The sequence below is a fragment of the Pongo pygmaeus genome, chromosome 7 (assembly GCF_028885625.2).
Source record: "Pongo pygmaeus isolate AG05252 chromosome 7, NHGRI_mPonPyg2-v2.0_pri, whole genome shotgun sequence".
Taxonomy (NCBI): Eukaryota; Metazoa; Chordata; class Mammalia; order Primates; family Hominidae; genus Pongo; species Pongo pygmaeus.
Window position 1 is genome coordinate 18,720,630 of NC_072380.2, and position 27,436 is coordinate 18,748,065.

At 40.0% G+C, this 27,436-nt stretch overlaps 1 protein-coding gene across 7 annotated transcripts in view; it reads right to left on the minus strand.

The window, feature by feature from the left end:
• Positions 1 to 27,436, minus strand: part of PSD3 (pleckstrin and Sec7 domain containing 3) — a 491,817-nt gene that overhangs the window by 114,496 nt on the left and 349,885 nt on the right. For 6 of the 7 annotated variants that reach the window (XM_054499657.2, XM_063668553.1, XM_063668552.1 and 3 more), the window contains one exon: positions 9,434 to 9,477. In XM_054499657.2, the coding sequence (XP_054355632.1) occupies positions 9,434 to 9,477 (44 nt within the window). Of the gene's footprint in view, positions 1 to 9,433; positions 9,478 to 27,015; positions 27,104 to 27,436 lie in introns of those variants that run through there. The other variant, XM_054499662.2, reaches the window with a different exon arrangement.

A 27,436-nucleotide genomic window follows, 5' to 3' on the forward strand; every position in this document is an offset into this window, starting at 1 on the left:
ACTTCTTCTTGCCTTAGTTTTCTTGTTAGTAATCATTGCTAACCTATAGATGGTTATATTAAAGTTTAAAATGAAAATTACTTTCATTTTAAAGTTCCCTCATAAATGTCTTCATCCCAAATAACCTTTTCGAGCAATAAAAGTTTTCCTTCATTAATCTACATCTACTATTAAGAAACACTACTCTGATTAACAATTTTATATATCTAGATTCACTAGGGATTAATGATATATAGTTATTTAACATAGTAAGTCATTGCAAAAAAGGAAATTACCATGAGTTATCTTTTTGAAAGAAAATCAAATAATTTTATATCAAGGTAAAAAATATTTTAACTAAAATTAGGAAGAACTCTTTTCATTAGGATGTAAGTCCAATTCTAAAAAGTACACACAAGGAATTCCAACTTTTCTTCATGGCTGATTCTAATGTTGGCAAATAAACAAAATGAAGCATTACAACAACAACAAAAAAAGAAAAACTTAAATGAAAGGCAACAGATTACATTAAAAAGTATAAGGTGGTACAACTAAATCAGTCTAAACTAATAGAAAAACTCTTGGGTGAAAAGAAAACTATTTGTCCTTATGAGATTACCATCTCCCACAGAGAAACAACTGAGATTACATTTTAATTAATATGTATTATTACCTAAAATGAAATGAGAATCAATGCTGAGTTAAGTAAAATACGCAAAGGGAATCAAATAATGAAAGTAAAAGAGCCCTAGAAGGGTTCTTTTCTTGGAAAAAGAGTTTTCTTAAGAGTTCACAAAACAAAGAGACTTTGGAAGTACTTACCAATTTCATATTTAGGCCATTGGGTTGAATGAAGAATCAAGGTGCCCACATAAAAAACAGGTAATAGTAATCCCATTGCCTCTATCATCCCCCAAGAATACACACAGAGATGTACATGCACACAGTCACACCTTCATGGACAGTGTTAAACATAACGGCAAAGAAGTGGGAGGAAATCTTTGGAAAGTTTTCTCTACTTCCTAATTTCAGCAAATCAGCCAACAAAGAGGCAGCACTGATTTCCTGAAAAGACCAGTCATGATTTAAATTTGCAACAAGGAAATGAAAAGCCAAACTACAAACTGTTGGTATTTAAAACCACACTTTCTAAAGCTCAGGGCTATCATAACACATGACTGGAAGGACAGAAAGATGTCAATGTGCTACCACCTCACCTAATTAGCCAGAACAATTTAATATGTGAGGGCAGACGGGAAATAGTTTAACTTATTAGCAAATACAGCAAATGTTTTAAACTGTTATTGTTATAAAATGAGTTGTAGGGCAATATGAAATTGCAGGAAAGATTATTCCACGATGCAAAGTTGTAAAATGCTTATCCAGAGTTAAAAAGAACAAATGTGCTGAATGACAAGCAAGGCCAATGCTGCTGTAACTAAAACACGGAGGGTGCACAAGTGCAGAGGGAATCCAGAAGTTCATTACTTAAAACTGTTTTTTTTTTTGCTGACTTTATTAAAATGAGGCAATACATGATTTTTTTTTTTTAAACTAGGATAAGGGAGTGATAATGGTTTGGATCTGTGTCCCCGCTCAAATCTCATGCTGGATTGTAATCCCAAATGTTGAAGGTGGGGCCTGGTGGGAGGTGGCTCGATCATAAGGGCATTACCCCCTTTGGTACCGTTCTCATGATAGTGAGTGAGTGGGTTAAGTCATCATGAGATCTGGTTGTTTAAAGGTATGGGGCACATGGCCCCTCTCTCTCTTCCTCTTGCTCCAGCCATGTGAAGTGCCAGCTCCCCCTTCACTTTATGCTGTGATTTAAAGTTTCCTGAGGCCTCCCCAGAAGCTGAGCAGATGCCAGCACCATGCTTCCTGTATAGCCTGCAGAACCATCAGCCAATTAAACCTCTTTTTATATAAATTACCCAGTCTCAGGTATCCTTTATGGCAGTGCCAGAATAAACGAATTCAGAAAAATTGGTCCCAAGAAGTGGGGCATTGCTATAAAAATACCTGAAAATGTAGAAGCAACTTTGGGAACTGGGTAATGGGCAGAGGCTGGAAGAGTGTGGATGGCTCAGAAGATGACAGGAAGATGAGGGAAAGTTTGAGACTTCCTAGAGGCTTCCTAAATTGTTGTGACCAAAATGCTGATAATGATATGGACAATAAAGTCCAGGCTGTGGAGGTATCAGATGGCAATGAGGAACTTACTGGGAACTAAAGCAAAGGTTATGTTTGTTATGCATAAGCAAAGAACTTGGAGGCACTGTCCCCCTGCCCTAGGGAGCTGTGGAACTTTGAACTTGAGAGTGATGATTTAGGGTGTCTGGCAGAAGAAATTTCTAAGCAGCAAAGCATTAAAGAAGTAACCTGGCTGCTTCTAACAACCTATGCTCATATGTGCGAGCAAATAAATGACATGAAACCGGAACTTATATCTAAAAGTTTGGAGAATTTGCAGCCTGGCCATGTGAAAATTTGCAGCAGGCTGAAGAAATTTGCTTTACTAAAAGGCAGGCAAGTGCTGATAGCAAGAAAACAGGGAAAATGCCTCAAAGGCATTTCAGAGACCTTCGCAGCAGCCCCTCCTATCACAGGCCTGGAGGCTTAGGAGAGAAGAATGGCTTCATGGGCCAGTCCCAGGCAAGTTTCACTGCCCTATACTACTTCCTGTATCCCAGCCACTCTAGCTACAGCTGTGGCTAAAAGGGCCAAGGTACAGCTCAAGCTGCCACTCCAGAGAGTGTAAGCCATAAGCCTTGGTGGCTTCCACATGGTGTTAAGCCTATGGGTATGCAGAGTACAAGAGTTAAGGCTTTGCAGCCTTTGCCTAGATGTCGGAGAATGTACAGAAAAGCCTGATATCCAGGTAGACATCTGCTGCAGGGGTGGAACCCTCCTGGAGAACCTCTACTAGGGGAGTGCAGAAGAGAAACGTGGGGTTGGTGCCCCAACAAAGAGTCCCCACTGGGTCACTGCTTAGTGGAGCTGTGGGAAGAGGGCTACCATCCTCCAAACCCCAGAATGGTAGAACCCCCAGCAGTTTGCACCCTGCATCTGGAAAAGCCATAGGCACTCAACGCCAGCCCATGAGAGCAACCGCAGGGACTGAACTCTGGAAAAGCCATAGGGGCAGAGCTCCTCACATCAGTGTGCCCTGAATATAAGAAATGGAGTCAAAGCAGGTTATTATTGGAGCTTTAAGATTTAATGACTGTCCTGCCGGGGTTTTGGACTTGCACAGTGCCTGTAGCCCCTTTCTTTTGGCTGCTTTCTTCCTTTTGGGACAGGAGTATTTAGCCAATGCCTGTACCCCCATTGTATCTTGGGAGTAACTAATTTGTTTTTAATTTTACAGGCTCATAGGCACAAGGGACTAGGCTTGTCTCAGATAAGGCTGAGTTAAGGCTGAAATGAGTTAAGACTTTGAGGGACTGTTGGGAAGGCATGACTGTATTTTGCAATGTGAGAAGGACATGAGATTTTGGAGGGGCCAGGGATGGAATGATATGGTTTGGATCTGTGCTCCCACACAAATCTAATGTTGAATTGTAATTCCCACTGTTGGAGGTGGGATCTGGTGGTAGATGATTGGATCATGGGGGAAGATTTCCCCCTTTGGTGCTGTTCTCATGATAGTGAGTAAGTTATTGTGAGATCTGGTTGTTTAAAAGTGTGGCACTCCCACCCCACCCTGCTCTGGCCATGTGAAGTGCTGACTCCCTCTTTGCCTCCCATCATGACTGAAAGTTTCCTGAGGCTTCCCCAGAAGCTGAGCAGATGCTAGCATCATACTTCCTGTACAGCCTGCAGACTGTGAGCCAATTAAACCTCTTTTCTTTATAAATTACCCAGTCTTAGGTATTGCTTTATAGCAGTGCAAGAACAGACTAAAACAGGGAGATTTCTTACAATCTGTAAACACTGTTGTAGAAAGCAGCAATAAACATGAAGGTCAAAGGATGGAAGAGAAGAACAGTAATTTTCCTAATAGACAATACTGAACTTATTTTATTTTCCTATTTGTGTTAATTGTTGTATTTTCTGAAGATCCTCATGCAGATACATTTTAAACAATTCCAACATAAGATATAAACTCCCATATCCACCTCAACTCACCTCATCCTACACCATCCCAATCACAAAGAGTAATTACTCATTTTGTTTATCACTTAGACTGGAAATTTTTTAAAGCCAAGAAAAATGCCTCAATGCCTTGTATAGTTTTGTTCTCCCCAAATTATCAGCAGGCTGCATGACGCAAGTAGTTCAACAAACAGATGCTTCACTAATAATAAACAATTGAGCAAAGGAACTTGGAAAGGCAAACGGTCATGGTCCTGTATGATGTAGCTGAGACCTTCCACAAGTCAATTTGACTCACTGCACTCTTCATTACAATTTTTGTATTTTTATCTTTGTACAGTCCTCCCTCTCCCCTCAATCTCATGTTGTGTTCTCATTAGGCAAGGATCTGTGTCTTATTCATATTTGTATCTAGGGCACAGCACTGGGCCAGGCACAGGAGAAGCTGGATAGAGATTGCGGAAGAGATGAATAAATAAATGATCCTTGCTACTAACTTAAGGAAAAACTCTAGTAATTCTATGAGCATTTAATGAAACTAGCAAATTGATACAAAATTCTCTTAATGTGCACTGTATCAAAGGCTAGCACAGAAACATTCAGACTCAATCTCTGCTCTTCAAAGACTTTATAAGACAGGGTGGCTACAGAGATGCCAGGCAGCATGGTGGTGCCATAGGAGGCTGTAACAGCTGGGAAAAATCCTGGCCTTCCCATTACACTGGACTTTGGACCTATTGATGAACACTTCTTGACTTAATTTTCCTCATATATAAAGTAAGAACATTGGACTAGATAAGTATCTTCCAAAAAATTTTTAAAGAACATATACCTTAAAAATATTAAATAGAACCCTATACATATATTCAAAAGAGATAAAAGTAGAGCTGTTTTGATCAGTCGAACTAGGCATAATACTTAAGGAAGCAGAACTGGGTCCCCCACAATTTTCACTCACACTCTCAGGTAAGGCCCCAAGGCATCTCCCTGTAACCCAAGGTTACACTGAACCCAGTCAGAAAACCAATGATATAAAAACCTATAAGGTTTATAACAGTTATAACATTCTCCGGTTCTAACATTCAATAATTCTATCGTGATTTCCTCTAAGGGCCTAACATCCACATCAAGATGCCTCCTGTGGAAGTCTTCCATGCATTATCCTACAAATTTTGCAGCATCACCACCTCTCCTGTAACTGTTTTCTAAACTACACACTTGTAGGCTTATCTTTTAAGAAATGTGGTTCCTTCATTACCATTAACATCCTTTCTATAGCCTTTTATGGAGCCTTCATTACATATAAACACTATGATCAGCAACAGAGGAGATAAAGGGACAAATCCAGACATGTATCATTTCCTTAAAGAGCTTACAATCTAATGGCACATTACTACAAATAACCATAATGGGGTATAGAAACTGCTGGTGTCATTAGATAAAGTAAAATGGAAGCTTAAGGCTGAGATCATACTTCTGGTTAGCAAGATCAGAAAAAACTTCAAGAAAACAGATGGAATAGGAGCTGGACTGTGAAGGACGACAGGCTTTGAACATAAAAAGATTATGGGACACAAGTTCCCAGCAGAGGTGACTTCACGAACACCGAATGGAGAACAAATTCAATTATTGGCAGAATGTGAAGGGCCTAATTAAAGTTTTACAGCACATAGAAACTTCACAGAGGTTAAAGTACAGGGAACATTGGAGACGGAAGCCCTTGTTGAAAAACAAAAGAGTGGCAGGAGTGAAGAGGAAAGATGCTGTTTGGAGCCATTTCTGCAGGGGTTGGAAGTGGTGGCGTGGGAGGGTGTCAAAGATGATGTAAAGGCTAAAATCCAGGTAAGCCGGAAACGCTGGTGTCATTAATAGAAATGGAGCACACACGACAAGTTTGGAGACTGACGATGAGTGCTAAGTGCCAGCAGAAACATCCTGCAGGAAAATGTAAACACTGAATTGAAACTTGGGAAAGAGGTCAGAGCTGTATATATATATATAGGAAGAATTTTTACAGAAATGGCAGAAGAAGTTTTAAGAGTGAATTGCAACTGCTGAGGAGGAGACTACATTGGAAGAAGATAATTCTAAGTGTCCATCTAACACTAAGGGATAATACGAGGAAAATGGGTCAGAGAAACTCTAGTTAGAGAGGTATGGGAGAAATGGGAGAGCACAGTGTTATAAATAATTATATCCGTGTACATATACATTTATCAAGGAAAGAGCTTAGGTTTTTTTATTTTTTTGAGACCAAGTCTCACTCTGTCACCCAGGCTGGGGTTTTAGTGGCATGATCTCAGCTCACTGCAACCTCTGCTTCTTGGGTTCAAGCAATTCTCCTGCCTCAGCCTCCCGAGTAGCTGGGATTACAAGTGCACGCCACCACGCCCAGCTAATTTTTGTAGTTTTATTAGAGATGAGGTTTCACCATGTTGGCCAGGCTGGTCTCGAACTCCTGACCTCAAGTGATCCACGCTCCTCAGCCTCCCAAAGTGTTAGGATTACAGGCATGAGCCACCGTGCCCGGCTGCTTAGTTCCTTTTTTAAAGGATCACATACACTGTGATACATGTCAGTATTCTCAGAAGTGTGTTCTAAATAAAAAGCACCAGTTTTAGTAGATGTTAAAACATGCTTTAAGATAAAAATAAGACTCAGTGATTTAATAAATTGGGGTATTGGCCATTTATTTCCTACAGAAATTCAAGATGTACATCAGGTTTTTAAATTCAAATTTCTCCTGCAGAAATTCAAGATGTACGTTGATTGAACAGGCTAGTAACAGAGAGATCTGTTTAATTCTGTTTGAGCTAGCATTTATTCCAAGACTTAGTTGACTCATAATCCCTTTGTTTTATATCTGCTTGACAGAGCAGTACTTCTTCCACAGGAGGAAACATTGAAATATGGTAAAACTCAGAAATTTACAGTATATTAGAACTAGAAAAAATACTTGTGATCATTTCATCCAATTCCTTCATTTTATAGGTGAAGATAGAAAGTTAATTATATGATAACCACTATCGTATCTTCTAATTCTTGATAAAGTATAAAAATGTAGTCTATGTATATGCATATGAACAAGGGAGACAAAAAAAAGAAATTGTGGCTTTGAAAGCTACAGCATCAGGCGTCAATTGAAGGGCAACTTGCTTTATGTTCAGTGTTTTCGAACATTTCACAGTGTCATCCTGAAGTTTACATGAGACTCAATAATTGCTCAGTCTTGCAAAAGAGGAAACTGAGGACTACAGGTTAACTTGGTCAGTGAACCAGCTACTACATGAAAAAGCTGTAATTCACACCAAAATTTATCTGACTCTGAAATCCAGGCTTCTGAACAAGATGCTCTGCTAACTTCACAAGAAGAAGCCAGTTACTGGGTAAACTCCCGCCCCTCCACCTTGGATAACACGCAAGATACAGCTTTCTTGCATCAAACTCCGACTACCTATAAATGAATAAATAAAATCTGCTGTAACAGATTAAAAAAAAAACCTAGATTTACAAAACAGGTCCTCAAGAGTATATGTATTTGTTTTTTAAAATAACTTCATAAAAGAATCTTCAATGTATTCCCTTGCCCAGAGTGAACACGATGATGCCATTTTTATATATTTTCTCTAGACTGCATATTCTACATGTGTCAGGATGTCCTTTTTGCATTTCAGCAAGATTCTGACTATATCCTTCACAAAATTTTTTTATGAAACCCACTTTTGTTCATGAGAAATAAGCCTAAAGAAGAATGATCACCTTTGATAGTAGACCATGAATTCTTAATAATCAGTTTTCCTTGAAATGGCACGCTGCCTTTAAATGAGTCTCATCATGTATATACATACAGACACATAAGCCATATATATATATGCAAATATTAAAGTCTTAACTTTTGACTCCCTAACTTGCAATAGGACCATATGACTCTACAGTGAGGAGAAGCAATTCAAGTGGTGCTGATACTTCAAAAATAGATTCCTGCACATTATATGTAATACATAGTCAACTACTAACCTATGTTCCTCCAATGTGCAGATGATAGAACAAATTTTATCTCCCAAGTTATGATTCTGTAAACCCTAGTTCATTGTAGAATGCTGTGTTAGGTCACGTGGTAAAACAATACTTACGAATACTTAGTAAAAATAAAAAATAAAATCCACGAAGTTCTAATTACAAAAAACACATTTTGACCTAATTTCCTGATAATGTGATTAAAAATTTCATATTCTTCCACAATAATTTTATAAAAATTAAAATTTTGAACTGCTATATTGATTAGTGAAATTTTAACAAGAGTGGTCTTATTCTATGTAGACCTAGGTGTAGCTCATCTTTAATAGTATTTCTCAAAGTATCTACCCTGAAACACTATATTTTACTGTCAAAGAGAGTCAGGAAACATTACACATTCTATTCCTCTCTTGGGGACTGATAACACACATTGGCATTGGATAAGCTCCTAGAAGTTCTGCAGTTTAAATAAAATAGCTTTATTCAATCCATTATCTCCTAAGCTTATTCTATTCAAGAGAACCTTTTTTTGGTTGCTGTTGTTGTTTTGTGCTTAGTATCTATCAGTGTCCTAGTATGATTAGCATCATAGGAAATAAACCTGGAAAGCCATGATCTATGATGATACGAAGGAGATAATTAAAATAAATGGATGATACCAAAACCATTTGTATTAAATTTTGGAATACATGCTATTCATCAGCAGATTTTTCTTTTAGAATGTTACTTTTTAAAAGATAAATTTAAGGCTGGGTGCGGTGGCTCACTCCTGTAATCCCAGCACTTTGGGAGGCCGAGGCAGGTGGATCACGAGGTCAGGAGATCGAGACCATTCTGGCTAACACTGTGAAACCCCGTCTCTACTAAAAATACAAAAAAAATCAGCCAGGTGTGGTGGTGGGCGCCTGTAGTCCCAGCTACTTGGCAGGCTGAGGCAGGAGAATGGCGTGAACCCGGAAGGCAGAGCTTGCAGTGAGCCAAGATCACGCCACTGCACTCCAGCCTGGGCGACAAAGCCAGACTCCGCCTCAAAAAAGAAAAAAAAAATTAAAAGATAATTAATTACCTACAGGTAGAGCAACCATTTTAAAAGCAGAATAGGAACACACTGAGTACCAAAAAACCACAGGATACTCTGGGTTTACTTGTATAAAACCAAGGTAGGTTTTACTTGTATCTGGGTTTATTTGTATAAAGCCAAAGTAGGTAAGACACTTGGTGTAAAATGAGAATTGGCAATGCATATTTAATCCTTCTCTAAGATCACTTCCAAGGCATAAAGACAGTAGGAAAAAAGTGAGTAGTTCATTATTAAAAGGCTGAGGTCCAGCACACTTACACTGCCCATTCAAGCTTCTCATTCTTGATTGAGTTGTACAGAGCCTGTAAAGAGAGAAAATGAGATCAAATTATTCTTTCCATTCTGTTCCACATTTTGAATTCAGCAAATGACCAAGTAATTCCTTCATAACAGGATAGGCGCGAAGCCCCCCTTGTCAGTCACCTTGGTTTTAGAAAGGTGAAGAATACATGGGGAGGCAAATGAGCATGGGGTGAACAACGTTTCATGAAACCAAGAGACTTTCACAAAGTTAAAACTGTCTTTTATCAATAAGGCACAGTACTGTACTACATTTCACTATAGTAAAATATTAGGATGTGATTAAAATTACACTGTGCATGCTATTTCTCATATTAAAAATATGGTCTTGTAGTTTCACTCAGTTGGACAGCGGAGGACTCATACTTTTTTCTTCTTTTTTTCAGACGGAGTCTCACTCCGTTGCCCAGGCTGGAGTGCAGTGGCACAATCTTGGCTCACTGCAACCCCCGCCTCCTGTGTTCAAGGGATTCTCTTGCCTCAGCCTCCCGAGTAGCTGGGATTACAGGCGTGAGCCACCACACCTGGCTAATTTTTGTATTTTTAGTAGAGACGGTGTTTCACCATGTTGGCCAGACTGGTCTTGAACTCCTGATCTCAGGTGATCCGCCCGCCTCAGCCTCCTGAAGTGCTGGGATTACAAGCGTGAGCCACTGCACCTGGCCGCTTTTTTTTTTTTTCATTAATGAAAGAAACAGAATTGTTTTCATGGCAAATTAAAGAGTAAGATACATGGTAGGGGGACTGAAGCCAGACATGGAAAAGCATCTTAGAATAGTTTTAGAGTTTCTATACCACTGACTTAAGCAGTTTTTATTATAAATGTAACACCCCAATTCTGCCTTACAGTTAAGTATTACATTGGGGGGAGTGTGTGGTTGTGGCAGATTGGATAGAAAGCTTCTTTAGACCCTTGGTAACAATAATGGTATACTTAAGTCAGCACAAGACTGCCACCCTCATTCTCCCAGCTCTAGCATTACAAAGGTCCTTGTAGTCAGCTTGTTCGACTATACCAACTACCGAGAAACATTTTTTTAAGAGACAGGGTCTTGGTGTGTTGCCCAGGCTCCAGTGCAGTGGCTATTCGCAATCACGATAATAGTGCACAACAGCCTAGAACTCCAGGGCTCAAGTGATCCTCCTGCCTCAGCTTCCCGAACAGCTGGGACTACAGGCACATGCCACAGTGTCTGGCTTTACCTTTAAATTTTAAGTAAGATGTTATAAGGAACACACAAATGCATTTCTAAGGTACAAAACCACAAGAGCAAATTATATTTAAACAAATAACTGTATGCATAACAATATTATGATGATGTTGGAACATTTTTCCTCAAAGAATGACTTGGATCAATTAGAACTTGAAGGCTTAGCCAAGACTTCATTTACTCTGAGATAGAAAAAAGGGGGATCATATGTCATCTAACGTCTTGTCTTTCAAACAAGAAAAGGCAGGTTCAGAACGTTGTCCAAGCAGCACAGCAGAGCAGAACTGCCTTGTATTTCTATCCTTTCGCCCTTAAATTGTCTCATTCAAGTGTTTACATGTGTGTAAGCAAACACTGCACACCAATAGTGAATTCACTTTTCAGCAAAATACTTCCAAATTCAGTACAAATTTATTGAAGTTGTAGATTTTATATTATTTATGACGCAATACATGTATTCTTAGCCAGTATCTTGACAAACTTCATGAAAGTTCTCAATTGTGGCTTTAATAGTCAATTCAACTATTGAAATATTACAGTAGCTCCTAATAAAAACCAGGTCACATTTTATATTTTTCAGGACATGATATGTATTCTCAAACACAAAAGGGATAGAACATACAATTAAAATACAGAGTATACTGAGGCACAAAGACTATGCTATAAATTGGATATTTGTTTTGAAGAACTCAGGTTTACTGAAGAGATCCAATCTATGATATAGTTAATGTATCAAGAGGCTGAACACCTATGGAAGTGCAGAGACAGTTGAAATCTAGCTCAACTCTCAGGAGGGCTTTTGTTGGATAAACGCCTTTTAAATGAATTAGATTACTTGCATGAGCCATTTTGAACCCACAAGTAACAGTGGGCTGAGAAACTACAAATGAAAAGAGACAGATCATTAAAAGTTCTTTAGATGCTGCTATCATACTCAATATTACCCAGAGTAATCCATAATGTGGCAAAGAATTTTTAAAAAAATTTGTTCATAAAGGTAGACAGTTTAAATGACAGCTAAACATCTAAAATTTTTCTAATACATTCATTTCTGTTGTAGCACAAATTTTTTCAAATACTTTTGCCCTCAAGAATATTTTGTTTAAAGAGAAGTAGAATTCTAAATTTAAAAATTCTTGCTATTCAATCAGCCAGATATCTCATGAAGATAATCTATTATAAAGCATCTTGCCGAATTCCACAGACTTGCAGTATTGCAGGTCAAGTCCTCTCACTGTGTAAATAACATAGAATAGATTTTTTATTGTAGCATGTCGAATCCAAACAGTGGGTGTCATCCCTATTCTTTTCAACTGCAAAATTGCAAAGAATTTTCCTTGTTCTTTGTAGTGCTTTATCACAATTCATTATTTTTCTTAATAAAAGGAAGACGCTTTACTAATGCATCCAAAACTTAAATACACTCTCAACACAACTTCCCATCTTTTTATCTACTCAGCCCAGTTAAGAAATGAATTCCCTTGATTCTTCTTTATCTCTAGCCTGACAGTCATTACTTCCTTTCCTGTGTAGCCTAGACGTCATAGTCTCTCACCTCCACCAGTCTAGTTAGTATCTTCAATTTCTTTGTTCTGCTGTTGTACATGAAAATATTAATAGTTACTATATATATATATATATTTTTTGAGACAGGGTCTTGCTTGGTCACCCAGGCTGGAGTACAGTGGTGCAGTCATAGCTCATTGCAGCCCTAAAATCCTGGGCTCAAGGGATCCTTCTGCCTTAGCCTTCTGAGTAGCTGTGGTTACACCTATATAACTCTTGATCAATCCTACTCTGATTTCTCCATATGAAAATCCTACAGATTAGTTAAGATTCATTTTACTTTCAAATGTCAAATACCTAAACACTACCTTAAGGGTAAGGAGGCCTAATAATTAATGTAGTCAGATCATAAAAAAGTATGCATGTAGTAGCCTCAGGGATCCAGGAATATCTCTCTCATCTCAATTCTCCTCTTTCTACCCCAACCATCTCCAGTCCTTGTTTCTCCACTACACAAGAAACGCATCCAAAACAAGCAACACCTTTTCACAGCTTGTCTCTCTCAACAGTAACAACAACAAACTAGTTCTTTCTCCCAGCTCCAGTATGAAAGGTCCCAGGAGAGGTTTAGTTCACCTATCCTTCCCATGGACAGATCTGTGTGGCTAGGAGATAAAGTTCTATGACTCAGTCCATCTCTGAAGCCAAGGGGACTAGGGGGTTGCAGGGAGGTGGGTATTAATGAAGGGTAGCACTGACCTAGCCACTAATAATCCTCCTGAACTTCACAGCCTCCCCAATTTGTATGTGACTAATTCAGCACTACTAGAGAAAATTAAACAATAGAACAAATTAATGCCATTGAATATTCATCAACTCAAACTTCAGCAGGGTCTTCATTCATGAGCCTCTTGCCATCTCCTCTAAAATGCATCTGCACTAGCACCTATTTCTCCTTTCTGACTGTAAGGGAAGAACCAACAAAATGGGATTTCAGAACTGAACTCAGAGATCATGAAACAAAGGTTTCCTTATACGGATGAGGAAATGAAATCCCATGTTAATTAACTTCTCTCCACATTCCATAACTGTTTTTCACAAACACTGACTCAAGTAAATAACACTTCATGTTTACATCAACTAAGTGCATTGTCTCCTCCTAAGACCAAAACTTATAGCATCGTATATGCCTGGCCAAAGTCAGAGCCCATTTGAAAAGATAATAAGACTTGTGCCTCTCTTAGAATGTATTCAAATAATCTGGTAATGTTCTATTCTTAAAAGATGAGCTTTAGAGAGCCACCCGTTGCTAGGACACATGCTTGAAGTGCCTTTGTCGGTGAGGATGATGGGCTGGCTGCATTGATCCTATACTCTTAGTCCATTTAGGACCAAAGGCATTTGTCATGAGAATGGCTAAAACTGGAGGCATAGTCTATGGCTCAGAAAAACAACTTATCTCCAGCTATGTGAGGGGTTATCTGGCCTAGCCCCAAGAGGGCAGGGTTTGGGGAGAAACATTGCTATGGACTGGTAGTGAGAGCTAAGTGGAGAAAGTTACCACATGGACCTTAATGGGACAGGGCAGCCCATATGAATACATACAGTGAAGCGATAACTCACTGGGGAAGGCTGAAGAATGGCACCCCCTATGTCCAGGTCCCAATCTCCAGAACTTGTGAATGTTACCTTATATGGCAAAAACTTTAAAGATGTGATTAAGTTAAAGAACTTGAGATGGGGAACGTACGTGGGTGGGCTCTAAATGCAATCACAAGTGTCTTTATAGAAGAAAGCAGACGGAGATTTAAGAAAGAAAAGAAGGCAACATGAAGAGGAATATGGAAATTAGAGTAATACACACATAAGTCAAAGAATGCTGGCGACCACCAGAGGTTAGAAGAGGCGAGGAGGAGACTTTTCCCCTGGACCCTCCAGAGGGTAAAAAAGCCCTGTTGACCTCTTGATTTCAGACTTCTGGCCTCTGCAATTGTGAGAATGCATTTCTGTTTTTTAAGACACCAAGTTTGTGGTAATTTGTTTCAGCAGCCCGAGGAAACTAATACTCCAGGGTACAAGAGAACAGCAGATACCTAGCAAAGAATGATGATATACCCACAGGTGGATTTCAGGAAATGGTTCCAGGGTCAGTCCCTAGGTCAAACAGTCTTTCACCACAGTGGTCTTATCTAAAGATGTGACGGTGCACGTGAGAATCAACCGAGGAATTTTTAAAAACACTGATTATTGTGCCCTGTCCTAGATCTACCACATCAGTTCCTCAGATGAGGAAACTGCATGAATATTTCTAAATGCTCCACATGTAACTCTGATTGGAAGCCTTGGTTTAAAAATCACTGCTTTGCAAGCTTACCAATCTTTTATCTAACTGCAATTTCTGTAACTTAACCCCGGAGCCAGATAACAATCATATACCTCTCTCGACACTAGCCAGGACAGAACGACTCTTTGAATTTGAAGATCATCATTTTTAAGAATGAGAAAGCAAAGAAAATTGCTTAAATTACAGAGGTAAACATATTCTGGTCTAAATTTACTTTTAAGTCTTTGTTCCTCACTTTTGGTTGCTTCTCAGAGACGATAAAATGCAATTTTATTCAAGGCTTTAGCGCTGTCATTGCCAGCCCACACAGGGCTCTCTGAAGCTTTTCTACATTACCATGCATTGTGTAACCGTGAGTCTCTCTCTTTCTCGCTCCAACATATTTTGCACAGTTGATGGAATTCGTGTATTTTATTTCAATCATCTCTAAACTCCAATTAATTTTTTTCTCTGTGGTCCCTGAATCATTATGAAATGTATGGAGGATATCACAGCTTCCACTTTCAGTGAAACTGACAGTGACCGCAGTGGAATTTGTACTCAGAAAGAATTATGACACCATCCATACCATAATTCCCTCTTTCAAATGCTATGCTGGCTCTCATGCAGATACTTAGATCAAGCAGACTGTTAAGTATAGAACTAAATATGCACCACTCTGGCAGTGTTATCAGAGAAAGAACATGTTTGAAAAAGACATTGGTTAAAAATTAACCATAAAACCAGTTATTAGATGAATATCAAAATGGTTAGAAAAACTCAAAATACTTTGCAATGGTCTTCAACTTTTATTATCTTATCTATGCCTTAAAATAATTCTGAAAAACCGCACTATCTCTCACTATAGGAAGCTTCTCCAAAACTAGTATTTGGAATTGACTCTTTTTTTGCCCCCTCCCCACCAGTGGAGGTCCTTACACCTTGCGATGTACCAAATAAGGTTATAAGTGAGGATTATGACTTTTTTTTCCTTAAGTGGCAAAGGGCAATTGTTAAGCAGAGATGCAAAAGGAGGAATAGGCTGAAGGCTTGACCACAAGAGAATTCACAGGTAGATCCATTTTAGGGAGAAGCACATGCAGAAGATGAGTTTCTGGAAATGGATTCCCTTTAAGCTATTTGTGTTCTCCCATACCCACTGGACAGTTTTCATATGCCCAACTTTAAAGAGCACCACCATTAGAGAATGTATATCCATAAGCAACCTAGTCAACATTCATCTTTTCAGCTCTTATTTAGGGTGACAGAACACGCTTGAATTTGTTTTTTTGTTGTTTTTTTTTTTTCACTTCTATGGTAAGATGTAGTTTTGGAATCGAGTCAACATGTAAACAGAGCTGAAATTTGTATCTTGGACAATTAATCTTGTGTTGTGATGCACTTCCAAACCCAGTCACAGTCGCAAAACCACCTAATCATGAATAGATGTCCCAGCATAAATTCATATTAATGAACACTGGAAAATTAATTTTAAAGCCCTCATCTTATTGAAAGAGAATCTGAAGTATAATTAATATGTATAATTCATCATGTAATCATTTTTAAGCACGTTCCAGAGGCTAGGGAGGCATTATGCTAGGTACAGATGAACCTGTTCTGTCTTCAGAGGCCTCTTATATAAGGAATACAAAATGTGCTGCTAACCCTGACTGAACTTTACCTAGTGAAGAATTAGTCAGCTAATGGAGTCAACTAATTTTTTTCCTACTTACAATGTGCGAGACACTTTCACACACAGTATCTAATATGTGACATGTTATACATATTTTCTTGAGAGAAAAATTTGATAAAAGAGAGAACAGATCCAACCTTATGAGCAAAGAATTTGAAATGGGTGGGTGGGGCACCTGTCACTGACTTGTACATTTAAGACAAATCAATTTACCTGGCCCTCATTTTCTTTATATGCAATAGGAGAGGGCTGCATAAAGTTAGTGTTCTTTGCCCCCTTCCAGATCTACTGTTTTACAATTCTACTTGAGAAAGACCTTAGCTATCACCCAGCCAAACTCCCAAAATAGTCCTTTCTTTAGTCTCTGCTCCCTTTTCCTGTGTTCCACACTAAATATTTTTTGCCATGGTTTTTGATCCATAACATCACTACCTGCTCTCAAATCCCAGGCACAGCTTTTACAGATTAATAAATGCATATTTTAAAATTGCAAATGAACGAACAAGAATAGGAGAGGGAGTGGGAGCTACAGCAAGAAAGCCAGAGAAATGTTATGAGGTGGGGGAAGGGGAGCAATGGGACTCTGACTGCCTCTTGTCAAATGCACCTTTCTGAGCTACAATTGTTTGAACCACCATTCCTTCATTATTACTGAAGAAAAATAAGGTAGTCAAAGACAATACTAACTAAACACACCTGCCAAAGAATATAGCCAGCATCTCTGGAGATGCACAAAATCAAACCCGAAAGTGAAGGCCGGGTGCAGTGGCTCACAAATGTAATCCCAGCACTTTGGGAGGCACGGAGGGCAGATCACTTAAGCCCAGGAGTTCAAAACCAGCCTAGCCAACGTGGCAAAACCCAGCCTTTACTAAAAGCACAAAAATTAGCCAGGTGTGGTGACACGTGCCTGTAGTCCAGCTACTTGGAGGCTGAAGCAGGAGGATAGCTTGAACCGGGTAGGTAGAGGTTTCAGTGAGCCAAGATCATGCCACTGCACTCCAGCCTGGGCAATAGAATGAGACTTTGTCTCAAAAAAATAAAAAGCAAAAAAACAAACTGAATACAAATGTAATTGCTAATTATCTTTTGTACTAACATAATACTTCAAACTTTTACTAATGTGTGTATGCATTCATTCATTTATTTTTGGGGTGGACTTGATCAGTAGGATGTATTCAAACACAGCACATTCCTCCTAAACTACTTTTGCTTCACCTTGAGATTACCTTCTATTAAACTGGCTATTGTCTTAGAGAAAGTGTCTTAACTATGCTAGTGTGAATAACACTATTCCAAATGTAAACAAAACATTAAGATTGCTGCTAAGTTCTTTGTAGAGCAAAGGTTTTAAGTACAGGGATACCTCACTGTATTGTGCTTTGCTTCACTGAGCTTCACGTATACTATAATGCTTTACAACTTGAAGGTTTGGGGCTACCCTGTTTTGAGCAAGTCTGTCGGTGCCATTTTTTCCAGCAGCACAGTTTCACTTCGTATCTCTGTGTCACATTTTGACAACTCTCACAATTCAAACATTTGATTATTATATTTGCTATGGTGATCAGTGATCTTTGATGTTACTACTGTAATTGTTTTGGGGAGCCATGAACCATGTCCATGTAAGATGGTAAACTTAATAAATGTTATGTGTTCTGAGCACTGCACTGACCAGCTGTTCCCTGAGACACAACAATATTGAAATTAGGCCAATTAGTAATCCTGCAATGGCCTCTAACTGTTCAAGTAAAAGGAAGAGTTGTATGTCTCTCACTTTAAATCAAAAGCTAGAAATGATTAAGCTTAGTGAGGCTAAGGCTAGGCTGAAGGTGAGGTTTCTTGCACCAGTTAACCAAGTTGTAAATGAAAAGAAAAAGTTCTTGAAGAAAATTGAAAGTGTTACTCCAGGGAACACACAAAATATAAGAGAGTGAAACAGCTTTATTGCTGATATGGAGAAAGTTTGAATGGTCTGGATACAAGATCAAACCAGCCACAACATTCCCTTAAGGCCAAAGCCTAATTCAGAGCAAGGCCTTAACTGTCTTCCACACTGCAAAAGCTCAGACAAGTGAGAAAGCTGCAGAAGAAAAGTTTGAAGGTAACAGATGTCGGTTCATGAGGTTTAAGGAAAGAAGGAGACTCCGTAACATAAAAGTGCAAGGTAAAGCTGCAACCGGTGACGGAGAAGCTGCAGCAAGTTATACAGAAGATCCAGCTAAGATCACTGATGAAGGTGGCTATACTAAACGATAGTTTTTCAATATATACAAAACAGCCTTTTATTGGAAGATAATGCCATCTAGAACTTTGATAGCTAGGGAGAAGTCAATGCCTGGCTTCAAAGCTTCAAAAGTCAGGCTGACTCTCTCGTTAGGGGCAATGGGGCAATGAAGCTGATGACTTTAAGCTGAAGCCAATGCTCATGTATAATTCTGAAAATCCTGAGGCCCTTACTCTGCCTTTGCTCTTTAAATGTAACAACAAAGCCAGGATGGCAGCATATCTGTTGACAGGATGGTTTGCTAAATATTTTAAGTCCATTGTCGAGACCTATTGCTCCGAAAAAAGGATTCCTTTCAAAATGTTACTGGTCATTAACAGAGCACCTTGTCACCCAAGAACTCTGATGGAGATGTACAAGGAGATGACTGTTGTTCTCACGCCTGCTAACACAACATCCATTCCGTAGACCATGGATCAACAAGTAATTTCTACTTCCAAGTCTTATTTAAATACATTTTACAAGGCTGTAACTGCCATAAATAGTGATTCCTCTGATGGATACGGGCAAAGTAAACTGAAAACCTTCTAGAAAGGATTCACCATTTTGTATGTCTTCAAGAACATCTGTGATTCATGGCAGGTCAAAATATCAACATCAACAGGAGTTTGGAAGAAGTTGATTCCAACCCTCACGGAATGACTTTGCGGGGTTTGAGACTTCGGCAGAGGAAGTCACTGCAGATGTGGTGGAAACAGTAACACAGCTAGAATTAGAAGTGGAGCCTAAAGATATGACTGCATTGCTCCAATCTCATGGTAAAACTTGAACAGCTGAGGATTTGTATGGATGAGCAAAGAAAGTAGTTTCTTGAGATGGAAACTACCCCTGGTGAAGATGCTATGAACACTGTTAAAGTGACAAAAAAGGATTTAGAATATTAAATAAACATAGTTCATAAAGCAGTAGCAGAGTTTGAGAGGACTGACTGCATTTTTGAATGAAGTTCTACTGTGGGTAAAATGCTAACAAACAGCATCAAATGCTACAACGAAATCTTTCATGAAAGAGTCTACAGCTGGGTGTGGGTGGTGTGCATGCCAATGGTCTCAGCTATTTGAGAGGCTAAGGTGAGAAGACTGTTTGAGCCTGGGAGATCAAGGCTGCAGTGAGCTGTGATCGTGCCACTGCACTTCAGCCTGGGTGAGAGAGCGAGACCCAGTCTTAAAAACACAAACAAACAAACAAAACTAATGATGCAGCAAGTTTAATTATTGTCTTTTCAGAAACTGCCACAGTCACATCAACCTTCAGCAGCCACTAACCTGATTAGTCAGCAGCCATCAACATCAAGGTGAGACCCTCCATAAGCAAAACAATGACAACTTGCTGAAGGCTCCAATGACACACACAGTAAACTACAGTATAGTGTAAACATACCTTTTTTTTTTTGAGACAGAGTCTTGTGTGTCACCCAGACTGGAGTGCAGTGGCAGGATCTCCACTTACTGCAACCTCCGCCTCCCGGGTTCAAGTGATTCTCCTGCCTCAGCCTTCTGAGTAGTTGGGATTATAGGTGCACGCCATTGTGTCCTGTTTATTTTTGTATTTTTAGTAGAGACAGGGTTTCGCCATGTTGGCCAGGCTGGTCTTGAACTCCTGACCTCAGTTGTTCCGCCTGCCTTGGCATCCCAAAGTGCTGGGATTAAAGGTGTGAGCCACCACACCCAGCTGTGTAAACATAACTTTTAAATGCACAGGGACACCAAAAATTCCTGTGGCTTGCTTTATTGCGATATTTGTTTTATTGCTGTGGTCTAGAACTGAACCTGTAATATCTCCAAGGTCTGCCTCTTTAAAGAATTTTTCCCCTAGTTACAACTGTAAACATCTAATGAACTGGTTAGAACATTAAGTCCAAATGCTGGTTCATCATCAAAAAACAAAGAGTTACAACTCAAATATCTGGTAACAGATAAGTCAGGAAGGCCAGGGAGAGACTCCGCGGGTTTGGAGAAAGCTCCATGTACAAGGAAAGCTAGCACTCAGCTGTGGCCTGATTTCAACCAACTGGGAATGTAGCTTCACTACTGCTGTTTTTTTTGGGAAGTAACTAGAAGCACACATTATTTAAGGCTGGCAAATTTTCAAGTGTGGCAACAGAGAGAGCAATATAAACTACTGTGGGTCAGACAAGCACATCCACTGTCAAAGAGGACACCAATTTTGAAACAGATTGGAATGCTATTGTGTCCAGAATTGGTGGGTTCTTGGTCTCACTGACTTCAAGAATGAAGTGGCGGACCCTCATGGTCAGTGTTACACTTCCTAAAAGAGGCCTGTCCGGAGTTTGTTCATTCCTCCCGGTGGGTTGGTGGTCTCGCTGGATGTGTTAGGAGTTTCTTCCTTCTGGTGGGTTCGTGGTCTCGCTCGCTGGCTTCAGGAGTGAAGCTGCAGACCTTCGTGGTGAGTGTTACAGCTCATAAAGGCAGTGTGGACCCAAAGAGTGACCAGCAGCAAGTTTTATTGCAAAAACGGAAAAAACAATGGTTCCACAGTGTGGAAGGGGACCCAAGCGGGTTGCCTCTGCTAGTTTGGGCAGCCTGCTTTTATTATCTTATCTGGCCCCACCCACATCCTGCTGATTGGTCCATTTTACAGAGAGCCGACTGGTCTGTTTTACAGAGAACTGATTGGTCCATTTTGACAGGGTGCTGATTGGTGCGTTTACAATCCCGGAGCTAGACACAAAAGTTCTCCACTTCCCCACTAGATTAGCTAGATACAGAGTGCTGATTGGTGTATTTACAAACCCTGAGCTAGACACAAAGTGCTGATTGGTGTATTTACAAACTTTGAGCTAGACACAGGGTGCTGATTTGTGCATTTACAAACCTTGAGCTAAATACAGAGTGCCCACTGGTGTATTCCCAATCCCTTAGCTATACATGAAGATTCTCCAAGTCCCTACCAGATTAGCTACAGAGTGCCCATTGGTGCATCCACAAACCCTGAGCTAGACACAGGGTGCTGATTGGCCTGTTTACAATCCCTTAGATAGACATAAAGATTCTCCAAGTCCCCAGCTAGATTCAGGAGCCCAGCTGGCTTTACCCAGTGGATCCTGCACCGGGGCTGCAGGCGGAGCTGCCTGCCAGTCCCGCAGTGTGCCTGCACGCCTCAGCCCTTGGGCGGTTGATGGGACTGGGCGCTGCGGAGCAGAGGGCGGCGCTCGTCAGGGAGACTTGGGTGGGGCAGGAGCCCATGGCGGGGTGGAGGAGGCTCAGGCATGGCGGGCTGCAGAGCCTCCGAGCTCTGCCCCGCAGGGAGGCAGCTGAGGCCCGGCGAGAATTCGAGTGCAGCGCCGGCGGGCCGGCACTGCTTGGGGACCCGGTGCACCCTCCACAGCTGCTGGCCCAGTTACTAAGCCCCTCACTGCCCGAGGCCGGCGGCGCCGGCTGGCCGCTCCCAGTGCGGGGCCTGCCGAACCCACACCCACCAGGAACTCACGCTGGCCCACAAGGGCCGCGCGCAGCCCCGGTTCCCGCCCAGGCCTCTCCCTCCACACCTCCCAGCAAGCTGGGGGAGCCGGCTCCGGCCTCGGCCAGCCCAAAAAGGGGCTCCCACAGTGCAGCGGCGGGCTGAAGGGCTCCTCAAGCGCCGCCACAGTGGGCAGCGAGGCCGAGGAGGTGCCGAGAGCCAGCGAGGGCTGCGAGGGCTGCCAGCAAGCTGTCACCTCTCACTATGATTAGAAATTGTAGGGAGGAAACAGTAAGAATCACTGAACAAACATAGCAAAATTTCCAATTTGTGATTTATAGACAAACTTCTGAATATTTGATGTTTCGTCTGGTATTTCTGACGCTGTGATGATGTTCTAGCCATTTCAAATAACTGATCTTCCTCTAATAATATCAATGAGGCCCCACTATGTTATACTGCTAAGAGCGTGACTTTCACTTCATCTCACTAAACTCTCACAGCAACCATATATGAGAGAGATATTATTATTATTTCCACTCTAGAAATGCCACAGCTAATGCTTATAAAGGTTAAGTAGCCTGCCAAGGTCATACAGCAGAGCTGGGGATCTTAGACACGTCTTTCCTAAGCCATAGTCTCTGCTTTTAACTGCCCTGATCACAACACAATATTGTCACCATATAAGTATATTATTATGTGTACTGTTCACATACACACCTGGGTACATATATACATATTTTAAAATCAGTATTATGTGTATTGTTCACATACACACCTGTGTACATATATACATATTTTAAATTAATATAGACAATCAGTAATAAATTTTGCAACTTACCTAGAAATCAGAGTTAATAAAGTTAAAAGCAAACGATGCTATCCATAGTATTACATTTCTTAGCTTTTCGTTTTGTTATATCAGCTTAGGCCTTCTTATTAGTTTATTTAAAAAATAATGTTTTCACAGGGAAAGATATCCATCATCCTAAGTTCACAGCTAAGAAAACTTATGATCACAGTGCACATGAATTGATGGTTTATAGTTCAAATTCTCCTTTAACACATCACTGACTATAACTTGTCTGCTCCATCTACCTACATGGCGTACCTTGCTTAATGCATCCTCATTGTATTAGTCTATCGTACAATGACCACAACAAATATTTTATTATAACACGTGCTGATATATCAAGGGAAATTATTTTTTGTAACTACTAGACACTAATTAGAATGTACTTTTTCTGATACAGTAGTCTCCCGATCCTTGGGGGAATATGTTCCAAGACTCCCAGTGGAACATGAAACCACGAATGGGACCAAACCCTATATATTTTATGTTTTTTTTCCCTAGACTTACATGCTTATAAGGTTGAATCTGTAAATTAGGGACAGAAAGAAATTAACAATAACTAATAATAAAATAGAACAATGATAACATATGCCAGCTTCACTACTCTTGCACTTTGCAGCTATTATTAAGTAAAATAAGGGTGACTTAAAGGCAAACACTGTGATACTGTGACAGCCAATCTGATAACCAAGTTAGCTAGTAAGTGACTGAGGGCAGGGAGCATCCACAGTGGGGAGGCATTGGACAAACGAAGGATTTGCGTCCACATGGGATGGCACAGGACAGTGAGATTTCATCACACTATGCAGGATGGCATGAGATTTAAAACTTATGAAATGTTTGCCTCTAAAATTTTCCTTTTAATGTTTTTGGACGATGTTTGATGGCAGTTAAGTGAAACCATGAGTAACTAACTGAAACTGCAGATAACGGGCGAACACTGTAATGGTATAGCATATGGTATAAGTATTAATACAGTAAAGTATTTTATAACAACTAGAAGACTAATTCATGTTTCTAACACTTATAATAGTAAAAATAAATCCCTTAAAACCGTTCATTTATTCATTCATATATTCAGTTGAACAGTTATTTATTTAGGCATCGTGAATCCAGTGGTGAACAACAGACACAGAACTTAGATTTGAGTGGGGTGGAAGCAGGTAATAAATAAGAAAAATAACAGATGACGATAATTCTGTCACTTTCTGGTAGGCTACCAGACAATTATTATAAGATGATTAAAATAAGGTCACTGGAAAGAGTAGCCGTAGCCTGGATGGTCAGAGAAGGCCTCTTGGCAAGGAAATGTTAAGACGTGAGTGACTGGGAGCAGCCATGCACAGGTGTGGGGAGCGAGGTAAGCAGCTCCTGGGCACCACTGAGCAGGGTGGGTCTGAGAAACCCAGCGAGGCTGGTGCGGCTGGAGCAAATGGGCCCAGCTGTGGTGTGAGACAAGGGCAAATGGGGAAGCAGGTCCCGAAGGGCTTTTAAACCAGAAAAGTTAGGGGTTTATTCTGTGCTGGCCGGGTGACCACTAGAGGATTTTAAGCAGGATGGTGACCTGCTGTAATTCATGTTTTTAAAGGGTGGCCCCACTTCTGTGTGGAGAAAGGATTATAAGAGAAAAAGGGAAATAGCAGTGAGGCAGGTGGAATCTGGGTGAGCGGTGAGGTAACTTGACTGGGATGATGGCAGGCAGTGGCAGATTAGGGACAGATCAGCCTGTTTTTCTAAATTACAGGAGAAAGGTGGACCATTTTCACATACCTCAAGCACAAATAAAAAATTGGGTACAACGAACAGTTTCAATAGTAGCACCAGAAATGTATCATTATAATATTTAAAGTCATTTAAGCTAAGAAGGAGGTAAATACATTAAGAGATATAGTTAAAGGAAAGAAGTAAGGTGCAAAACATTGTTATGGTATGTTTCCATTTTGTGGGGGAAAAATGTGTGCGAGTATCTGGGCACGAATAGAACATTTCTGAGGGGATACACACAACCTCACCAAAAATGACTGACTCCGGACACAGCAACTTGGGGAGCAGGGTGGGGGGGATTTTCAATGTATAATCTTCTGGACAATTTGAATGTTGACTACACACTGTACACATTGCTTCTTCGATGAAAAATAGAGATGACATTAGATTTTATGCTCCTTGCAGATGAGATCAAGTCTTCCATCTCCCTTTAGCCTCTATGATGCTTCATAAGTTGTCTTGACCACAGCAAGTGTTTCATTTGCTGAGAAGGCAAGGGCTTCAGTGAGGATGATGCTGTATAACACAATTATGATGGGAAGCAGCAAAGACAGGAAAAAAGAACAATGAACTAGAAAGCTGCAGACTTGGATTCACACCTGCTTCTACGTCCTAGGAAGTAAGTAGGATGACTCCACTTCGCCAATCTAGGAGCTAGAGGTTAGACAGATTGTTGCTTGGTATAGGTTGAAAGTTACCAGATCAAATGCAAGATGCTCAGTTAAATGTGAACTTCAGATAAATAGTAACATTTTTAGCCTAAGCATGCCCTCCAATTTTACATGAGACACACTAAAAATTGTCAAAAATTAAAATTTACCTGGGTGTTCTGTATTTTTATTCGGGAAATCTGGCAACCCTATGCCAGTCACAACTCTCTTTCCAAGAGGTAAGGTAATTATGATCTGAGTGAATCACTTTCTTCCGTATAAAATGAATTAAAGGTTAACTTCCAAGGTATTCTTCAGCAGATTTAACTATTCTCCTTTGGAAGCACCACGATTCCAAAAGCCATTGTGTTCACCGTCATCTCCTGATTTTGTTTTTTTTTGTTTGTTTTGTTTTTGAGACGGAGTCTTGCTTTGTTGCCCAGGCTGGAGGGCAGTGGCGCGATCTCCGCTCACTGCAAGCTCCGCCTCCAGGGTTCACGCCATTCTCCTGCCTCAGCCTCCCAAGTAGCTGGGACTATAGGCGCCCGCCACGACGCCCGGATAATTTTTTGTATTTTTAGTAGAGATGGGGTTTCACCGTGTTAGCCTGAATGGTCTCAATCTTCTGACCTTGTGATCCGCCCGCCTCGGCCTCTCCAAGTGCTGGGATTACAGGCGTGAGCCACAGCGCCGGGCCTGATTTTGTTTTTAACTTTTATACCCTGATCCTCTGAAACTGTAATTTATCAATTTATCAAAAACTTGTCTAGTTTAGACAGCTAAACCATATCAACGAAAAACATAACCATAACCAGTATTTTCAATGAAGATTCTGGAAGGTGCTTGATGAAACTTGTTAATGTCCATCTTGTTGGTAAGCCTTAATTGTTGGAAAGTAGCAGGCATGTACCACAATAAAAAATCCAATTTGAGAACATAGGAAAACATAAATTTAAAGTGACCTTGTAAATATATGCAATATTTTTTAAATACCCAAGAAAAACGGTCAATTATATTTAATAACTATGGACATGATGAAGTTAACGCGCACAGTTTATTAAAAAAAAAAATTTACTGGGTAAACAAGCAGAACTCTTTTAAATAAATGGCCTGTAAAAAAAACAATCCCTGGGGGACTTTGACATTTAGAGAGAATGCCAGGCGTGGCATTTGTTCCGTCATTTCCATGCATTAGACAAAGCAATGAAGACAAACCAGATGGAAATAGGTTTTATTCAAAACGATCAATACGAACAAATTAAATAATCTCACCCAGTGGAGAGCAGGCTTCAAATTTCATAAACAGGAAAATTTGCAAAAGAAATTTTAGGGAGCTAAACAGAATTGCCAGTTTTTCGTTTAGCTAAGTGAGAAAATAAATTTTTTAAAGAAACAAAGCACGAACTATTATCAGTATTGTTGCATAAAAATAAGTTGCACGGACAATCTCAGAAGAGACAACTGTTTCTCAAGAAAGGACCAGTCTTTCCTTGATATTTTGCTATAGACTAAAACTGTGACAGCAACTAGCAGCAGAACATGGTCTAGTCTGATAACTGCTAAGAGTATAAAGTCTTGGAAGAGATGAAACCTTTTGCTTTTCTTAAAAAGTAGTCTCTGTTACCTGGCATTCATTAAACACAAAGTTAATTAAGATAAACAAAAGCCATTCTAGTCACTGGAAATGATTCCAGTCTCGTATGTACCTGTATATGCTGTCTATATTCCTTCTGATTCATGTAAAAAAATTTCTCAAGGCAATATATGTATATCATTTATATAATCAAAAATTACTAAAAGGTACGTAATTCAAATAATCTTTTAACTTCACCTCTTGATTCTTGCTGCTCAAAAGTCACCTCTTTCAATCTCTTTTTGGTTTTTCTATTTTCAATATGATCTATTAACTTTCAATTGCAGAACTCTGGAAGGAGAACATTTATTTAGTTCTCTTAACACACACACACACCCACACACACCCACACCCACACACACCCTGCCCTTCTCTTTCTTTCCACTCCCATATTAAAATCATACCGCAATCACAATTTGGAGTTTCATGAATTTTCAGTCCTCACATTATGATGACTATATAGACATTATTCATGGGGCAGAACACTAGGCTACGTTTCCATTTTTTGTAAGAGATTTCATTTCCCTGGAGTTAATCATCATCTGATTTTATTGTTGTTTACTCAGTTTTCTATGAACCTATCTCTATGTCAACTTCATACCCTCCAGCAGGCATTCCATCAGT